The 20793-nt window shown below is 40.2% G+C and overlaps 1 protein-coding gene across 3 annotated transcripts in view; it reads left to right on the top strand.

Annotated features, from left to right (window-relative positions):
• Nucleotides 1–20367, top strand: part of YTHDF3 (YTH N6-methyladenosine RNA binding protein 3) — a 41311-nt gene extending 20944 nt beyond the window's left edge. For all 3 annotated transcript variants that reach the window (XM_019548570.1, XM_019548584.1, XM_019548577.1), the window contains one exon: nt 16608–20367. In XM_019548570.1, coding sequence (XP_019404115.1) covers nt 16608–16631 — 24 coding nt within the window. In that variant the 3' untranslated portion in view covers nt 16632–20367. The remainder of the gene's footprint in view (nt 1–16607) is intronic.
• Nucleotides 20368–20793: the final 426 nt, after the last annotated feature.

Here is a 20793-nt window from a genome sequence, read left to right on the forward strand (position 1 = left end):
GGATCAGCAGGCATTGGGGGAGTCCCTGTTCCCCCGAGCACCGCCAGGAGTGACCAGGAATAATGGTCACAAGCTGGCAGAGGGCAGGTTTAGGCTGGATATCAGAAAGCACTACTTCACCGTCAGAGTGGCTAGGATCTGGAACCAACTTCCAAGAGAGGTGGTCGTGGCTCGTACCCTGGGGGTTTTTAAGAGGAGGTTGGATGAGCATCTTGGTGGGGTCGTTTGACCCCAGTATTATTTCCTGCCATGGCGGAGGGTCGGACTAGATGATCTACTCAGGTCCCTTCCGACCCTAGAAACTATGAAATGTTCTCACTGGCGAGCTAAGGAAGTACGGGCTGGATGAATGGACTGTAAGATGGATAGAAGACTGGCTGGAGCATTGGGCTCAGAGGGTAGTAATCAATAGCTCAGTACTTAATTGGCAGGCAGTCTGAAGTAGACTGCCCCAGGGGTCAGTCCTGGGGCCGGTTTTGTTTAATGTCTTCATTGATGACCTGGAAGATGGCATAGAGTGTATCCTCAGCAAGTTTGTAGATGACACCAAGTTGGGGGAGTGATAAGATGACACCAAGCTGGGATGACACCGACTGGAGGGTCAGGCTAGGATTCAGAGTGACTTAAACAAATTGAAGTATTGGGCAAAAAGAAATCTCATGAGGTTCAACAAGGACAAGTGCAAAGTCCTGCACTTAGAACAGAACAATCCCATTCACCAGCACAGGCTGGGGGCTGACTGGTGGGGCAGCAGCTCTGCAGAAAAGGACCTGGGGTTACAGTGGACAATAAGCTTGATATGAATTAACAGTGTGCAAAGAAAGCTAATGGCATACTAGGTTGCATCAGTAGGAGTGTTGCCAGCAGATCAAGGGAAGTGATTCTATACAGTATTGGTGAGGCCACATCTGGAGTACTGTGTCCAGTTTTGGGCCCCCCACTACAGAAAGGATGTGGATATACTGGAGAGAGTCCAGCAGAGGGGAGCAAAAATGGTTCAGGGGCTGGGGTACATGACTTATGAGGAACAGCTGATGGAACTGGGCTTATTTAGTTTGAAGAAGAGAAGACCGAGAGAGTATTTAATAGCAGCCTTTAGCTCTGTGAAGAGAGGGTTTGAAAGACGATGGAACCAGCGGTTCCTGAACTGACAGATTGCACACCACCAATTTAAAATGATACAACCTTAAGTACAACCAGAACATTTTTGAAATATAAAGTAATTATAATAAATCTGTTAATGTGTACCACTGACGGGTGGTCTGTGTACCACTGCTGGTACCCATACCACAGATTGGAAACCACTGAGCTAGACTGTTCTCAGTGGTGACAGATGACAAACGGGGGAGTAATGGTCTCAAGTTGCAGCAAGGGAAGGTTAGGTTAGATATTAGGAAAATCTTTCTCACTAGGAGGGTAGTAAAACACTGGAACAGGTTACCCAGAGAGGTTGTGGACGCTCCATCCTTAAATAGCACTAGGTAAATATGTGGAGGTTCTTAAGACCTGGCTAGACAGAGCTTTGGCTAGGATGGTCTGGTCGGGGCTCCTGCTTTGAGCAGGAGGTTGGACTAGATGACCTCCTCAGGTCCCTTCCAACCCTAATTTTCTATGATTCTAAGAGTATTATGAGATTGAAAAGCTTATCCAAATCTATCGCAGCCATGCTTTTGGTCCAAGAAAAGGTATTACCCACAAAATCTTGCCTCACTTTTTTCCTGGACTGTGACGGCTACCTCACTTCATCGGTCCTAAATAATACTGTCATTGAACTGAGGAAATTTTGTGTGGTGTATAGGTTTCTGATGTGACTTCTAGGTTGAGTATTTTATAACTAGCCTGCGTGAACTGTGTATGTCTAGGGTCTCATCTACATGGTGAAAATGACCAGATTGCTGAAAGTTCGCCTGAGGGGGTCCCAAGGCTTTTCCTGTTAGCATGAGGAAAAGGTGAAAGATGTATGTAGGACTGCTGAATGAGAGGAGTTGGAGATTGAAGCTGTATGGGAGCCATTTTACTCTTATAACTTGGAGGGGGATGAATGTGGGTATTACTGCTGGGGTTTTTTAAATATTAGGGACCACCAGTTCTGGGGGCCTAACTCATCTGCTGTGTTCCTTTTGTGTTATGAACTTGCCCTGCTGCGGGAACAACAGGCCAGCAGTCACTTGGGTGAACCTCTTTACTTTTTCTTTCCTGTGTCAGTGATAATGGTGAAGGGGGGGGAGTTGACCTTAAGGAGGAAGTGAGAAACACAAATTAATTACATTATTGTAATGTTTAGAGATCCAGATTCTACATTTCCTACCCAGGTACTTAAATTTGAGAGAGACATCAAGTCTGTATAGTTTGACAGAGTCTTGCTCAACTGGAAAAGCATTGACAACTGATTACAGCGTTCAGTTAAAGTGGTTATGGCCATAAAATGGCTGCTTTTGAAGTGGAGAAGGATTACATGAAAAGTAACACGCTGGAGATGCACAAATGCAGAAGGTAAACACATGACTAGCTCCCCCAAAATCACACTGCGGTAGCTTGTTTTATGTCACTGTTACATTCTCTTTCCATGTAGTGTCACTCAGATACACTTCAGGTGGCTTTTCCTTCAGCTGCTTTTTCCAGTTGCAACTAAAGAGTGGTACAGAAGTCCTCAGGGCTGTATTTGGTAGCAGTGTTGGTCTGAGACTAAAAGAAACGCAACACTCTAGAACTCTTGGTTCAGAGATGATACTTTTTATTAGACCAACTAAGAAATTGCAAAAAAAATAAACCTTTTTCTGCAAGCTTTTGGGTGCACACACCCTTCCTCAGGCTCAAAAATTAAAGATGGTAAAAAGTCCCCATAGGTAGAAAATAAATTCCATTTTTGCACAGCGGAAGCTGAAGATGGAAGCTGAGGAAGGGTGTGTGTGTCCAAAAGCTTGCAGAAAAAGTACAGAAGCCTTTGTATTTGACAGAACCACAGCTGTAGCTATACTGTTGTGTTTGACCTGGACCAGCAACTCCATGTCTCTGTGCTGCAGAAAATCTAGTTGGGATTGTCAGTAGGCTTTGTATAGCAACTTCTTAGTTGTCTGAGCAGTTGTTCTTTGAGCAGTTGAATGTTTCTTTGCTTAGTATGCTTAAAGATTTGGTTTCTGATACTGCAGACTCTTGCAAGAAAGTTTCTTATGAGTCGCATCAGTATTGAATTGCCTGTGCATGCAAACAATCTCCTAGTGCTTTTTAAATTTACACAATAGTGAAAAAAATGAAAATTGCAGTACAGATTCCCCTTCTGCTCCATTCAGTTGTCATCTGTTGCATGTACAAATTGGCATGTCTTTTAACTGGAAAGGTATAAGATAGTAGTATCACTTCTCAGCCTTGTGGTGCAGATCAAATGTAGTTCCTCTGACTTCTCTAATTGGCCTGTGGCTTTTCAACTCTCAGCATTTCAAGTCAAGGAATATTTTAGGATTAAAATTAAGCTTGCAGGATTGGTTTTGATTTTCTAATTGTGGATACAAAATAAATTTTATGTCTATTTTTGTTGAAGTAGGAGAGACGATTGCTGTTTTCTTCTCCGTTTAGATAACATGCACATAAATCTATGGCTAAAGTATAAATGGAGAAAAGTGCGTTTACATACTTTCAGCTCTGTAGGTATGTTCCATGAGCCAGGAGATGGTTAGCTGCCAGGCAAGTCAGGGTGGCACCATAGGCACCTGAACAAGTGCCTCATGCCTGTTCTGTTGTAGGCTATTACCATGCATCAGAGCAGACTCAATTAATAGTGTGTGCTGGAGTGTGCTAATTTAATTAGTGTGCTCTAGTTGCCTCTCTGCCTTGTGTATTCAGCATCCCTGTGCTTCAAAATGGCAGTGGGGGCGCTTTAACTAAAGCTTGTTGAATGAGCTTTAGTTATAGTGCCCCTGCTGCTATTTTGAAATGTGGGATACTGAGTACATGAGGCGCTATGGGTACTTCAATAAAAGTGGCTTCCAAGAGCTGTTTTAATGAACCCATCACCCCCACCCTTAGAGATGCCCTTGGAGACTAACTGGGGGAGAGATGCATGAACTTTTATAGGTCACAGGTTACTTCTTCAGATTGCCTATGAAAGTTCATGCTTCTCTGAACTCTAAGGTGTCCCTACCTTAACTTCTGGGTATAGGTCCTTATGTAGCCCCCTGTCACTGGAGCAGTGGTTGTCAACTTCTTTAGACTAGAAGCACCCCTTTGTGTGAATTGGGCTACTCAATTTCAAAAATCAATTGGGGGTGGTTTGGGTGGGTCATCCTGAACGAAGGGGTCAGCAAGGCAAGCCCTATGAGGAGAGGCTACGGGACCTGAACCTGTTCAGCCTCCACAAGAGAAGGCTGAGGGGGACTTAGTGGCCTGTTACAAACTAGTCAGAGGGGACCAGCAGGCATTGGGGGAGTCCCTGTTCCCCTGAGCACTCCCAGGAGTGACTAGAAACAACGGTCACAAGCTGGCAGAGAGTAGATTCAGATTAGACATCAGGAAGTGCTACTTCACTGTCAGGGTGGCTAGGATCTGGAGCCAGCTTTCAACCGAAGTGGTGCTGGCTCCTACCCTGGGGGTCTTTAAGAGGAGACTAGATATACACCTTGCCCGGGTCGTATGACCCAGTACCCTTTCCTGCCATGGCAGGGGGTTGGACTGGAAGATCTGCTCAAGTCCCTTCCGATCCTACCAACTATGAAACTATTACAGTGCTTATGCCCTTACAAAGGAACTAGGCAGGGGTGGGGAATCAGCCAGGCAGAGATAAGCATGAGCCTGCATTTATTTACCTTCTTATCTCCTCACACTTCATGGCACTCTTCAGAGGATCTGGCAGCACCCTGGGGTGCCACTGCTGTCTGCTTCAGAATCAATTCTGTAGTCTCAGCTAATTGCAATTATCTAGGCACTAAACTACCTCCATCCTTAAGGTTGTAACTGAAAATGTAGACTTTTGGAACATGATACACATTCCAGTTTTTACAGCTTAAAGAAAATGTTTATCTCAGTTGTTTGTTTGTTTTTAACTTTGAGTTTTATTCAGTTGCTCTGACCAGATGTAGTACAGAGTATCCTTTTTTTATTTTTTATTTTATTAGCTAGTCAGCAGTGCATTGCTTGAGTTTGCAGTGAATTTTGAATTGGAATAACATTATTTGAGTGCAGCTGTGTGTTTGTAAATGTCAGAGGTAGCAGAGCTGCACTGAATACTATAATTCTGTTAGCTAGTCTTTTCAGGTATAAACTTTGTTTAAATTTTTTGCTGCTATTTTTACGCATGCACGCGCGAATGAATGAATGTTTGGCCTTCATCTCTAATTATATCAAACTATAGTGTATCATAAGAAAAGAGTTGTTGTAAAGTTTTATCTTGCTATTTGATTGCATTCTAAATGTAATGTGTAGATGGTAACATTCACTGGCTGCCAGTCTTGTTTAAGTTTCCCAGCAGAGAGTTCTGAGTAGAAACAGTGGAGCTGGCCACAGTCTTTGGTAACTTTGCTAAGCTTTTCTGTAATAATGGATAGAAGCAACTCAATGCATCTATGTTCTCTTTGCAGACCTAGGAAGACAGTACTGCTTCTATTAACTTGGTGGGGGTGTTATTTATAATCATGAGAAAGTAGATGCTGCTTTTTAAAAAAGAGAGAAAAACTCTGCTGAAATCAATGTCTTAAACCATTGCCTAACTAATATATTAGTGAACTATGAAATAATTGTCCAGCATTGAAGAGAAATACTTACTTTACTTGCTCTGATTAGAATTGTTTGGCTCTGTGCCTGAAAGTAGCATATATTTGAATGGATCTCTTGAGTTGAGCGCAACCTTCCAGTGATGTAAGGCCATCCCCATCATATTTTTTTAAATAAACTTGTCTAGTTTGGAGTTGTAGGGACAAGAAGCTTAGTGAAAGGCTCTTCTGGAACATCATAAATTATGTTTAAAACCTAGTGCCTACATTTTTTTCATCTTTTTTTCTTAAATCAGTATAATCTTTTAGCTTAACTCTCCTTCCTTGGTGCTACTTAACACCTGTCATACAAACTGTTTAGGTCTTGCTAGGCCTAAGCAAGCCAGACTCTTTTGGGCTTCTCTCAAATATATTTTCCTTTCCTTCTGTCATCTGAGCAACCCTTCTGTGCACTCATTCCAACATGAATTCATCTATCTTGAATGCAAGTAACCAGAATCGTGCACAGCACTTCTAGATGAGGTCTCACAAGTGCCTTATATAATACTTTCTTAGCAGGAGATAGTGCTGTCTTGATTTTGTTGTGGTGAATTACCACTATATCTGAATTCCTAATTTCTTACCTTAAAGACTTCCTTTTTGCTTCAGCCTGTAATTGAGATTTCACCTTAGATCAGTTTGTGAGGTAGCAGCTTGCCATAGCTTAGAACTGAAATCAGTGTCTAGGAGGTTGCTTTTTCCACCTCTTTCTTATGTCTGCTTAAAGCCCTTAAAGTTAAGGGAGCAGTGTAGAAGTAATGGATGGTGGCAAGCAGGGTAATAAATAGGTGGAAGTCCTTGATTAAGAGAGGAGGTAGTAGCAGAGGCTTAATTGGATTCACAAATCACAAGCTAATTAACAAAATAGAATGGGAGATTCATAGTTTACCTTGTCTGCAGGATTCTTGACTTCTTGAAATGTAGCAAGACAATAAGAATGACTTGGAATTCGCAAGGAAATTGATAAAAGACCTGGTTAAGTAATTTTGGAAGCATTTGTGATCTTTCTAGGGCAGTAATACTTTTCTGTATTCTAGAGTCTAACTAAAAGCCTTTTGTAGATTTGCAGCCATGTATCTAATGTCCCATGTTTCAAAAATAAATTAAGTTTTAAACCATTCTTGTTTAGAGAGAGACTTCATACTTTAGAAGTACAAACAGAGCTTTATTCATTGTTGTGGAGAACTCAATTAAAAATTATCACTTCCCAGAAAAGTTATGGAAGTTCACAAACCTTGGACCATCTTGTTCTTCCTTTTGTGTTACTTGATTAATTACACTTTTTATGACCTAAAGCTGTGGTGCTCAGCCTTTCAGCCTTATGACTGGGTGAGTGACACTGAACAATTCTGGACAGGATCCTATAGGTGGGGTCAGCCTGTGGGCTGGCTCCTGCATGGTGAATCAGCATGCGGGATTGATGTGATCCAGTATACCAGCCTTGCTCTGCGTAGTAGATCTGGCTGCAGAGTGAAGCCATGCACAGAGCTACTTCATCTGGCCTGTAGGGCTCCCCAGTGATCCAGAAATTTGGCATTGGGAAGCTGTGGCAGCTCTGGCTCTGGAAACCATGGCAATAAATGCTGCCACCCAGTGGTCTTAAAGGACAGGGTTATAAAAGATTACTGTACCAGAGCCACCTTCAACAATTGAGGCAATGTGGAAATTATTACTTGAATGTTGTTTGTCTTTTTGTTGTCCTATTTAGTGTAGGTATGCAAGCGAGTAGTGTGTGTGTGCACATTGCTTAGTGGCAAAATCCAAGAAATTTTTAATAGAAACTCCTGATTGTGCCGCCATCCGGGTAGAACAGTTTTAGTTGCGTGATTATGTTAAATTCAATTTAACGTAAGTTCATCCAGGAAAAAAAAATGCAGTGGCGAGGGGGCTTCAGTTGCAGATGCTATCTTTGTGCCGCTGTGGAAACAAATTTGAGCTGCAGGTGTTCTTGCCATGCTGCAGCCAAGCAGCAGCCACATCCTAGCACTCACCCGCCTCAGACATGGATGGCTCATTTCAACCTGTGACCAGGAAAGGTTATCTACCCCAGATCTAGATGATTAGCTAAGCTGAGATGTATATGGGAGCTGACTTCAGATATCTGTCAATTTTCAACAGAGTATGAAAGCTATGTCAAAGCTGGGTAGACAGGATTTCTATCGATCTCTCTTGTGGGCTTATGTGCCTAAGCTCTGTCAAAGTTTATTTTTTGAATTTTGTCATAAGAAACTTTCATCTCTTACTGCATGTTCCTAACTCTTCCCACCTCTCAAATTTGACTTTTGTTTGTCTTTGCTAGTGTAGGACAGGTTTCTTTGGCTCCATCCTTACAGTAAACTGGAGGTCACCAACTGGTCGATCAGGATTGACTGGTGGATTTTGGAGCCTCTTGAAGTCCTGGGTGGGGGGGGATGGGCTAAGGTTGTGGGGGGTGGGCAGCGGAGCTTGGGGCACAAACCCCAGCCTGCAGCTGCCTTGGCCATGCACAGATCAGGGGGGCATGTCCCCCCTCCCCCCAACACGGGACAGTGCCGGTGGTTGCAGCAGTTATGGGGTTGGGAGTGGCACTTGGGCAGGGGCTGGTCCTGCACAGCCAGAGCAGGGTGGGGGATAGGGCAATGAGCAACTTTGTCTGGGGAGTGTGAGGAAGGGAGGGCATGCAGCATGGGGGTGAGGGGGTGTGCCCCTGGGTCTGCTGGCAGGGCAGGGCAGGCTGGGGCAGTGTTGGGCTATGCTCGGGCCTGGTGGTGGTGCTGGAGTGGGGCCTGCAGCTGTGGGCTGCAAAGCTGTTCCTGCTGGGCCTGGCCCACTCAGCACGGGCAGCAGCAGTGCTGGGAGCAGGGGATGTGGGAGTAGGCTACGGCTCCCTCTGTGGCCCCGCTCCCAGCACCACTGCTGCCTGGCCCAAGCACAGCCTGACACCACCCTTGGCGCAGCCCACCCTGCTCCCTGTGGAGCTGTGTGTTCCCCTTCCCTGTGGCCTGTGGATGAGCTGCTTGTGGTTCCACCCCTCACCCCTACCTGGCTGTGCAGGACTTGCCCCTGCCTCTCCGTCATTGGGGGGCAGAGGGGGCAGATCAAGGCCCCAGCAGTGAGGGAGGTAGTGGGGCTAGAGCTAGGGCCTCGATCTGCCCCTCCCCACCCCCGCCCTTGCCTCTCCCCAGAGACTTGTGTTCTGGGAGGGGAGGAGGATGATAGATCTTGGGTTCCTTTTAAATTCCAAAAGTGATCTCTAACTTTAAAAGGTTGGAGACCAGTGCAGTAAACAGAACTTTTAAGTGTTTTGTGGTGTTTCCCTGTCATCTTTGTGACAAAGGGGTACCTGATACAGATTATTTTCCTTTCCTTGTGCTGTACTTGTTTCTCTCGTCTCCCCCAAAGCACTCTTCGATCAATCTGTAGCTATTAAGACTGGTATGATGTCTGGAGTTTAGTTTTTGTATTGGACTTGATAATTGCTTTCCTTCCTAAAATACCTGTACTTTTTCCTAGTAGCTAAGTAGCTTCCTCTGGGACCCATTGAACAGAGAAGTCAAAAGTATAGATGGAAGATCCTTCATTTAAGTGTAATGCATTGTATCCCAGCCGTTTCTTGCCTCAGTTCAGAAACCACTGTGTAGAATGCTGATCACTAGTTTTGTTGTCTGTATCCTTTCTATTTTAAGGTTTTTTGGGGGCAGAGACTATTTGTCCTCAGATTATACAGTGGGTTCCTGGTCCATGACTCAGTCTTCTGTACTCAGTGATAATACAGTATACAGCACTTAAAGCGATAGTTTCTGAATCTGACCAAATTCTAACGAGTCAACATGATTCTTTTAGCAACTCTTGGCCCCTCTGACAGAAGGGGATATCAGTGTCCCTCTCAGTGTTGTGTGCAAAAAATGTATGTAAAGAAAAAAGGAAGGAGAGCTGTGAGTTTAGTTCAAGAAATATCCAGGAAACAACAGCCGGCCAGTCTTGAAGTTTTTCATGTTTTTCTGACTAGTCAGTTGATCTTCAAGCAAAGCCATGCCTTAAGTTTTATCTTCAGTCTCTGAAGTTGCCAAGCTATTATCAGATTACTAAAAATTCTTGGCAGAAGCACTGCAGGCTTTAAATGGATCGGTACTAAACTTTGTTGATATTCAATATTACATATTTAATGCTTGGAAGTTTATCTGGGTTGGAAGTCTTGTGTTTATTTTGTATTTCAACATAATTCAAAAAATAGCAGACCTTTGTTTTATATTTGAACGTATCAGAGACTGACAGTATATGAGGTATCTAAATCTAATTGGTTAACTTAAACATTGCGTTTCTGTCTGTAACTTGTTTTCCAAAGATTGTTTGCTCTATTCAGTAGCCCTTGTGTAGTATCAGGATCTAGTATCTGGAATTCCGTTGATGGAATGATTTGGAGGTTGTGGAATAAATGTTGCCAATGGACTTTGCAGAGTCTCAAGCACAGAGGGTGAAGCAAGATGTATTGCCTGTAATTGTCCTTTACCTTTTAATAGCGTGACATGTTTAGTTAAGGAAAGCTTAGTTAATTCTTCACATGTAGATAAAGAACGCTCCTCTTTGCAGGGAAAGTTCATGGATCAAATTCAGTGAGCAGTCTCTCGTTTCCGGAAGACCCGCCCACTTTGTTCCCTGTCTTGGAAGCAGAAGACGGGATCTGCCAGATCTCCCTCTCAAAACTAGTCGAAGTATCCTTTTAACCTCTGATTCTTCTCTCCCAAATTCTTTAATGCCTGAATACTTGAGCTGATGTGGCTTGGAATCAGCACAAGACAGCCAAACACCAGACTTAAACAATGTATGTTTTTCTAAGTTAAAAATCAGCTTTGTATCTTTTCTTTGTCTATGGTGTTTAAACATTGTGCGTTTCACTCTAGCCTGGTCAGTTCATTTTGTGGTTGGCAAGCATTAGATTCTTGTCTGCGCTTAGAACTTTTGTTGTCACATTTACAAATGGTTAAGGATGTATTGAAGGTATTGACTGACACAGGGTGCTAGTAAAAGCTCCCAGTATAGGCACTGATACACCAGCAAAACTGTCTTTGGACATGAAGCTATTGCTGGGATTGATGGGCATTTTTAGTCTAAGTTTTTCATTTTCAGAGAATTCTGCTTATAGTATACCAATATATAGTTGTACTGGTATCATCTTCCAAGTGTAGACCTGACCTCAACCTATTGCGCTTACTTACGTTCCTAATGCTGCATGCAGGTAAAGGTTCGAATGACAAAAAACCCACAAACCCCCCTGCCTTTTGCAATTCCCATTAATAGATTTTTGCAGATCCACCCCAAACACTTATTTTCAGCTTGAAGTAATAACATTTTCTTTTTAGATTTGCAATGACTTTTTGTTAAAATAATGCCTTAGATATTTTTCCTAGAAATTACCCCTTTGACTGTTTACACTCTCCTCTTTCTACCAAAATGTCATATTGTGGTTATTTCAGTCTCAGGTGGAAATCTGTTTTAAACTGAACCACATGCTCATTTTTACTACTTCAAATTTTGGAAAAATAGGGGAAGCTAAAATAATATTTTGGTTGAGCACCAAAGTCTTTATTTTGAGGAAAAATTCTATCAGAACCTTTTTTTAATGTGGTGATTTTTTTTTTTTTGAGCAGGTGAGGGCTGTGAACTGTGAATTTAGAGAGAAGTAAAATTGCATGGAAATATAAGTCAGCCTGGAAGAGTTCGGTGCAAATTGCTATATTGTGGATTCCACATGTTTTTGTATTCTAGATCGATGTGCACGTTTCCAAAGCCTGAGTTCTTCAGGTTCATCCCCTTAATTTTATTTTGTTAGTATGTGTAGCAAATATTCTGTTTGCATACAGGAAATCTGCTTACCATGTGGTCTATAGCTAGCAGTTATCATTAACCAGCTGTTGCATTATCATGTAATTCTAATTCAAATGCTAATTACTCTCCATGTGCTGTGCATAAACTTTACCAAGAACCCAGTAGCTTCACTGCTTGTGATAAATTCTTCAGTGAAACAGATTGTATTGTCCTTTGGCAGAGAACTTGAATTGATGGAAGCATCTTACTATTCTGGAGCATTAAGGAGAGATTTGGCAAAGATTTGGCTAGTCTGAATGTGAAGAGTATAGCAAAGATTGTAGGTCAATGGAAACTGCAAGAGAATCCAGACTTTGCACTGGAAAATCTTTCCATGTGAAGACAGTTGGTTCCAGTGGTGGGAAGCTGCTTGGATAAAGGTGTTCTGTTGTTATGTAACCTGTCTCTCAAATGTCTCTTCTATTTCAGAGAAAAGGGCCTCTCCTGGAAAGTAGGTTATTGACTTGCCTGTCTTTCCTGATTGATCAAGCTAGGATAAAGGAATCAATATTACTGTATTTATTCAAATATAAGATGACCCCCCCCCCGCGCATTAGATTCAATATATAGAAAATGTTTACATTTGTTATAACTTTTCAGGTATAGAATCTAATTATTGGAGGTTTGCTTGAATTTGCTCCCTTCCCACTGCTATAGCAGGGAAGATTTATATCTGGGGATCAGGTGTCACTCTTGCTCTCTGCCACCCCAATTTCTTTTCCTTGCAGCCGCTTCCCCATGCCTCTTGCTGTCAGACCTTGGTCTCCGAGAGCACATGGAAGTGGAATTTGAAAATAGTGACTTTTTTCATAAACATGCCTGTAGTAATTTTCATATAGGTAAATTACTATGGGTACCCATAGACTTAGTTCACTCAGAATTGATAGATTTTTATCTTTTCTTTAAACTGCTGCAAGTTTTAGCACAGCTACTTCATAAACATGCTTTCAAGCAGCACATTAATGTACCTGCTTGCCTGTAGTACAAAATATGCATAATATTAGTCCAACAGCAAAAAGTTCATGGTTTACCAGATGGTTCATTGAGCTTTGATGACCCAATAGCTCAGCACTGTTCTTTGTGTGTGTGTGTGTGTGTGTGTGTGTGTGTGTAAGTGTAATCTGGATACCCCCCTAACAAAAGGTCTGGGTGCTAATTAGCCTCTACTTATGACTGTAATTTATGTTCATGTCACAAGTTCTGAGATCTTCCAAAAATGTGTAGGTAGATGAGGCACAGGGCAGTCTGGTCTGGTTCTACCTCATGGTAGGCAGGGCCACACTAATCATATGCAACAGGTCGAGAGAGGGGGCAACAGAGGGATTCTGGGTGAACTGTTTGGGGTCCTGTTTGTTGAGGTTTGCCAGACACTTGAGGCTGGTGAAGAAACAGGATTCATTGGAAATGGGAGAGTAAGGTACATCTTAGCTGTGGGAGTAAAAAGGAAGTCAAATGTATTTAGTGTAGTGGCTCACTATGACTTGAAAAAGAGTTGGTGCTGAGGGAAACTGAGCATGATGGCCACCACCACATTTTATTCAGATGGGCTTCATTAATATATCCTTGTGGCTGGTTCCTTCAGAATGTTTGCCTAGTATGGGCCATGTGTGTTACAGTCATGTTCAGTGCTGTTTGCATTTAATCAAGTCATAGTTGGTTTCCATTCTTGAGCACATGCTGCTTTTGGCAGCAGTTTAATGAGGGCTGTATGTAAATTTAAGACAAATTGCTTTTTCCCCCATGCTGACTGGGTCTGGGAGAAACCTCATCTTTAGATTTGAGTAAATAATGGTTATAAAAACTAAATTTAACACTGATGGTGAGGCTTCACCTCAGTCGATTGCAATGAACAACTTTTTCTTCATTATTATTTTATGTTACTGCAGCTTAAACATATTTGAAATGTGTATTATTCTATGCCTGTCGTTCATTAACAGGCAGTTTAAAAAAAAAAAAGTTTTAGTTGTTCGGGTTCACTTGTACATATGTAAAGCAAAAACATACTACTAGACACGTATGCTTGAATCGAGAGGGGAAGTGTTTGTTTCAAAATGGTCCTTTATTTTCTGAGTTGAAAAATGTACAATTTTAAGAGCTGTCAGATTTCATCCTCCTTGAAGCAACAGATATGGTTAGGTTAACTGTTTAGATCATTGTGCTGTAGAAAAATTGAGCTGAACATGAAACTGTTTTGTTTGGAGATTTCTTTTAAGGCTATTATTTTTTTTCATTTAAGTGCATACTGAGTCCAGCAGGTGCGTATAAAGTACAAATAGGTATAATCACGGTCTCTAATTACTGTGTTGAGGTTTGGGTCGGGGAAAGACTAACCAAAAAACCGTGTGGCCCCTTATAGAAGTTAGGTTTTTGCAGCTTTTGCAAACATAATGTGAAACATTCCAGAAACACAATTCTCGCTAAGTGGAAATCACTTCATGTTCTCTGATCACTTCAGATTGCTCTTTTCAGTGGAAGTCTGCTAATAATACAGCCATAAACTTTGACAGCTTGTGCATTAGTAGGCTATTTTTGCTTTACAATACACAGGGAGGCATAAAGCCAAAGGTCAGGTACTTTTAGCTGCCTCAGAAATACATTAGTATCATACTAATGTATATTAATGCCTCATTAATTTCATATTTTAAAAAGGGCTATTCTTTCTTGGCACTTCTGCCAGTGTATCCTCGTACTATGGAAAGTATGTAGTAAAATGTTGATAACTATTTCCCTATAATTTTGTACCTCTTGAACTATAAAACTTTTGGGGCATAAACTATCTTGTTTTATCTGCAAAACGTTCAGGACAGCGAGTTCCTCGTTTTCACTACAGATTCTGGATATTACTCCAATGCAAATTACTTGCATGACCAAAGTAGTGTGAAGGAAACAAATTGCACGCCAGAGCCTGGCCCAAAAACTACATGTAATTTTAAAAAATTTTTTTTGAAGGATGAAGGATCTCAGTATACATCATTTTGAGTGGTTGCAAGGCTTTAACATCAAAAACAACTTTTGAAACAGTTTGTGCCTTCAGCTAGTTTCTAACTTAATAATAAGGGAAACTTGTCATCTGTGGCTATTGTATGTTCTCTTTTTTCATGTAGCATGGATGAATTTATTCAGGATTTCCTACTTCGTTCCTGTTGTAAATAAATTTAGGTGTACTGTATAGTTTCACCATGTTACATGACAGATAAAGCTGGGATTCAGTCTTTAGGTGCAAGAAGTACCTCATTCTAGCACGTATTGATATGCTGGGTTCCATTTTTATGTAGTTGTTGCAGAATTGGTGCAAAACAACCTAACAAAAGTGGGTTGATTTTCCTTACTTGAATGGGGGTGGGGAGGTGGTCCCCCTTTCTTTACAGAGATTTTGAGAAAAATATAAAATGCCTTTATATAGTGTGTTAATGTAGGGTTTCTCAGCCAGTGGGATACGAAGGTCCTCTAGGTGGGACTTGGACTTGATATTTCTGGTTTCACTTCTGTGTGCTTTGATTGGCTGCTGGTAGACGCCTGCCCTGCCCCCCCGCTCGTCAACCAGTGGGACCAGGATTTTTTGAACTTCCGTGGGTGGGATGTAAGGTGCAAAAGGTTGAGAACCGCTGTGTTATTGCACCTGTTGAATCATGAGTGCGTGAACAAATCGAGATGCAATGTCATAGAAAAAATTGCTTATCCTAAACTCTGCAGAAAAAGACACTCGGGGTACATCAGGAAGTATAGATCGAAACTGGAGAAAAGTGCTCATTGGCAGTTTCAATAGCTTTCATCCAAAGGGAAATTAGAATATGCATGTGGCTTTCAGTAATATCGAAGCAGGGACTGGGCAGTGTTAAACAGTTCTTTAAGAAATAATTTTTCCTATGCCAATCAGTGGGAGGAAGGGAGGTTTTGTTCACTGTCTGTTAGATACAGTACAATTGTGAAAGCCACTAGGAATTGTGGAAAATCTTTATGGATACGTTTTTCAGATCATGAAGTGTTTTCAACTGGCTTCAAGATTTTGCGCTTTTTAAAATTTAATTGGATTGAATGGGTCATTTTGCACCTGTGGGATTTTTGTCAACATCTAATGTAATAATACCATTATCGGTTCCATATGGCATATCACTTTTATGGGAATTCAGTCTGGTTCTTGGGTTGACTCAGACAAATAGGTTTCTTTTGCAGGTTACTGTGTTTTTAAAGTCTTGCTGTTTTCTACTGTCATATCTGTCCTTCCCCTTACCATCACCTTTTTGCCTTTTTTGTAGCAAAACTATTTTTTACAAGTGGTAGTGTGTCTTGGTCCCATGATTTTCTGCTGCTGTTTTTTACGTAGTCATATCTGGTAGTAGACATAGACCTTCATTGCTAGACCTGTTTTCATAAGGGCAGTAGTGATAAAATTTGTTCCACCAAGGCTTGATCCCAGGCACAATACTTAATAGACTCCTGTACGCTTCAGCAGGCTTCAGATTAAGTAGTAGGACTATCATTTTATGGAAACTTCAATTTATAGAACCCTAGTAAATAGACCCAAGGAAACCTAATGCTCTGCTAACTTTATATAGTCCATTTTTTGCTGCCTAGCTAAGCAATGCATTTAGGATAACCTTTTGTTGTTGTGATGGTAGGTAAGCAAAAGGTTATCTCTTGCTATATTCTGTTCAAGCAGTGCAATAGCTGTCTTACTAGCCAAAGTAAATGTTTTTACGCAGCAATACGTAAATGTACAGTGGGAGGCTTTTTTTCTTTCAACAGCTGATTTATCAGTTGAATATATGTAGCTTTTAATTGGTCCTGTACTTGCCAGGAGGGAAATGCATTTTATTTTAAAATGTTAGTGTGAACTAAGCTTTCAACTGGCCTGAATGTATGTGGAATGTTGAGTTGGTTTCTTGTAAAGCTTGCTGGAGGCTTTAAAGAAAGCCATGAGTAATTGATGGCAACAGAACAGCTCTAAGGAGATGGGAACCTAATTTTAATGTGGAATTGTTTGTATTAATTGTATTTCCTCTTGTTTTTGTTTTCTTTCAGGAGAGAAATAGAAACAAACAATAACTGTACGGAGATGTCCTGCTAGAATTACAACACTAATGATGTAGACTCTGGAAATGCCTAATATGTCTAAGAAGACGTTATTAAAGCTTTTTTCTGCTTAAGGTGACATCTTTGAACACTTTAACACAAAATTGACTCTTGTAATGGTTCTCATCAGTGCATCTGCCCTTATACTCTCTCACCAAACACACTTGAGAACTGTAACTTCGTCAAGCACTTTCTGTCCTGAAGCTTTTACCAGTATCTGCTGTCTTTTGTATTTATGCATCCTAGCTAAGGCACAGGAGACGGAACGAATGCAAGGATTCATTAACTCTTTGAATTTGTTAAATACTAACAATTAACCATTAGAAGTGGTTCAATGATGTGAGATTCACATTGCTTCAACTTATTTTTTCTTTGTAGGTTTTTCTTTTTTTCTTTTTTTTTAATTGTCAGTTTTTAGCTATTCAACAGATTAAAAGCAAAATCATGCCATATTTAGTCCTGGAGTAAAACTCAAGTCTAAATGTTCATGTGAAAATTATTGTAGTAAACTTTTAATATGGCAAAGCAACTTTAAGCTGCAGTTTAGCCAAATGAAACGTAACATGAAATTATATTAGAATGACATTTCCCTTGTTTCAAACTGTTTGGTGTAAGAGAATATTAATATGCAGCTTGGTGGAAAACACCAGCTAATGCACATTTCTTTATTTTTTCTGTAACATGTATACCGAAAAAAGTGCATTTGTCTGAGGAACTGTTTGTTTGCTACCACTCAATGAATCTCAGTTTTGAGTAAATGTACCTCAGTCTAAATCAGACTTTTTATGACCTTTATAACTACATTTAAAATAATCTTTAATTCCTATTTCTGGGTGTTTGCAAGCCTGACAGATTGCTATCATGGAAGTGAAAATTTACTCCTCTAGGTGATTCACTAGCTAAATAAACCTAATTCTTGTTTAGCAAGCATATACTCTGTTTCTCAACTTTTTTCCCCCCTCCTGTTGTATTATTTGGGCATTCTCTTTATTCAACATAATTCTGGAAACACTTTGATCCATGGATTCATTTTGTGTTCGCCACTGTTTACATGTTCTTGGCTAAAGCTATATTACTGTGCGTTTAGGATACCTATTAATCTGGATACTCTTATACTAATTTTTAATTCTTTTAAAAATATCTTTTTCAATTCTATAGGAAGATGAATTCTATCTTCTGGAAGAGAATGTTCAAAAATGTCAAGCAGCTGTATTAACTGCATAAAATACTGAACAGCCTGTACAGACTCCAAGGATAGCTTTCTCTTTTTAGAACAGCAATGTAGAAGGCAGATATGTTAAAGCTTAAAATAGCAATACTGCATATTATTTGAATGTGTGTGGTGTCTCTTACTAACCAACACAAATGTTTACATTGTGTTTGAAATCTTTGATTTATAACAGTTTCTAATTGCATACATTGTGAAATTTAAGGACAGGCATTGCTTTTTTTTTTTTAATATAGGCTATTTTACAGTATTGTGCTACTTTCTTCCCTCTGCCACCATATATATATAGCATTTAAGACCTTTGACAATTCTTTGGTAAGAATGAGCATACTGAAACAATCAGATAGTTGCACACAGTTTAGCTTGTCCCAGCTTTCTAAAAGTGTGAAAGGTAAGAGGCACCCAGCAATGTAGAAAAGGCAGCAGTTGGAGGAGATTAATGTAGATGGGGGAGATGCTGAAGGCAGCAGGTGGAAAACAGGAACAGAGGGAGATGGATAAAAGAAAAAAGCTGAATATGTGGAATGAAATAATGCCAAGCGATTGGACCAGAAGGGTCTTGGAATCATAGCAAGTCTTCTTCCAGAAGCCGGATTAGAACCTGGGATTTCTGAGCCCACAGATTCTTCATACAGTAACAGTAGCTTTAAAAACTCACTGACAGATCTCACCCCTTCCCACCCCCGCAACCTCCCCACCCCTCTGGCTGGTTGGTAGAGGATAAATAACCGATCATTGCTATTAGTGTATCTTTGTAATGCCACCGCATTAGTGCATGTGGTAAAGATTGTAGTGACTCCGAAGGATACAGTTACCACATACTTCCACATAGTAACATTTCCATGTTTTCCATTTGTTTTTAAAAATCTGAAGTTATATGGAAGCCTTCACAACACTAGCATTCTCCCGATGAAGCCAAGTATTCACGAATTAGAAAATTTGGTCCATTGATAGTTCTTAGTTACTTGATCACATGCTTTTTTTTTTTCCTATTGGCTCCTTTGCCTGATTCATTGCAGTACATGGACTTTGCTCAGGGAATGAATGAGACTTGTGGAAGAGGCTACTGCATCATTTGTTGTAGAAATTGGAAGGTACAGAGGAAAGAAAACCAGAGATTGCAAGAGCATCATGAGGCTTAAGGCACTTGTCACAGACTTCCTACTTCATGGTGGCTTTGTCTTTTGAATCTAAAACTTGTGTGGTCATTAATAATGTATTTGTCATTTTTCTGGGTGTCCAGCTTAAGACATTTGGGGCCTGATTTACATTAATATTGAAAACTCTCACACAAAACTAAAATCAGCATCACTGTTTAAGCATAGCAAACTTTGTAAAATATCAGTACACATTAGGCTCCGAGTGTGTCCAATTGAGCAGAAAACCAGTGGACACTTGTTATTTTTAGCCTTCATCTTTCTGTGCCTGAGCCTATCCCTCTGTGTATTTAAAAAAAAAAAAAAAAAAACGGGGGGGGGGGAATAAATGCTGCCTTATTTTAAAAGCGTGCTGTGTTTAGTACTTGCAAAGTAATTACGTTATAGTGATGAGAGTCATAGAAACATCCATAATGAACATACGAATTCAGTATTCAGTTTAAGGTTTGGAAAGTGTACAGTAAATAAGGTACAGTGCTATGTGTTAAGTAAGAGTTTAAAGAAATATTAAATGGCTACCAGTTGGTGAGTATTCTTCATTCTGTGCATTGAATGAGGCAGGAGCCCAATTGAGAATACAGTAAGTGATCATGTACCTAAAGGGTGCTGCATAATGCATGCACAAGAAATAAATTATAGTAGAGAAACTGTCATATTTTAAGTGTTCTGAAATTTAAAAATTGGCTGTTTTTGCATGTTCTGAGACTGGTTTATCTTTCTTAGCAAAAGTTGGGTTGAATAAGCACTGCATTGTAAATCCAGTAAGCAGTGGCCTTATTTATATATATATTTTTCCTATCTAGACTAGCTTTCAAGATTGCTAGTATTTTTCTAGCAAGAAAGATGTTAAAATAGTTCTCCAGATGTTTCTAACAGTAAGAAAGCCTACTATGGATCTGGCCTTCTTAATTTGTTGCCGCATTAACTTTTAAATGGATACTTTGAGGCATTCAAATACAAAATGTGATTCATAGGGGAATGGGTCTTGCACATTTTGGAAAAATAATGTAAGCCATTTGATTATTTCAACCCATTTTGCTGCCATTTGCATTTTAAGGAAGTAGGAGACACCTGTTTTCAATAACGTGTGTATTGCCATGTAAATATCATTATCTAATTTTCTGATAAACTTAAAAGAAAAATTTAAGATAGAATGATTCATTTAAGTTCATTCATAGGAAAACATGGGTTCTTGAATTTTGTTTGTTCCTTCATATGAATTAGAATGTAGTTAATTAGGTGAGAACTTCTGTTTGGCATGGAAATTCACCATTTGGTCCTTTTTAATCATTCTGAGGGTTTCAATAAAGAGAACCTGTTCACATGGCTGACTATTTCAACTTTCTCTTAGCTTTACATAGAAATGTAATGTGCTCCCTGTCAACGTTGGTTTTTATTCTGTCATCATGTTCCAGAAAAGAAATTTATTTGTTGATCATACGGGATTTTAGGTAAATGTGTTTGGCCTCTTTTAAGATTCCTACAGTGGTACGCAGGCTACACACTGACACATAACTGATATCAATCGATCTGTGTTCTATACTGTTTTCTATAATTTGTTAATAAAGTGAGTTAACATGATGAATGTAGAGAGCCTTTTAGTTCACCATGTCATGCTTGTCAGATACCAACTCTTGTGGTTATTTTTGTCCAGGTTTCTATACCCTGAAACAGATTTATGTGAAAGATGATGCATTAAAGTGCCTAGCATTGTAGTCTCCTAATCCAAGTGCTACCAAATATTATTGAG

The sequence above is a fragment of the Crocodylus porosus genome, unplaced genomic scaffold (assembly GCF_001723895.1).
Source record: "Crocodylus porosus isolate Cpor-Errol unplaced genomic scaffold, CroPor_comp1, whole genome shotgun sequence".
NCBI lineage: Eukaryota > Metazoa > Chordata > Crocodylia > Crocodylidae > Crocodylus > Crocodylus porosus.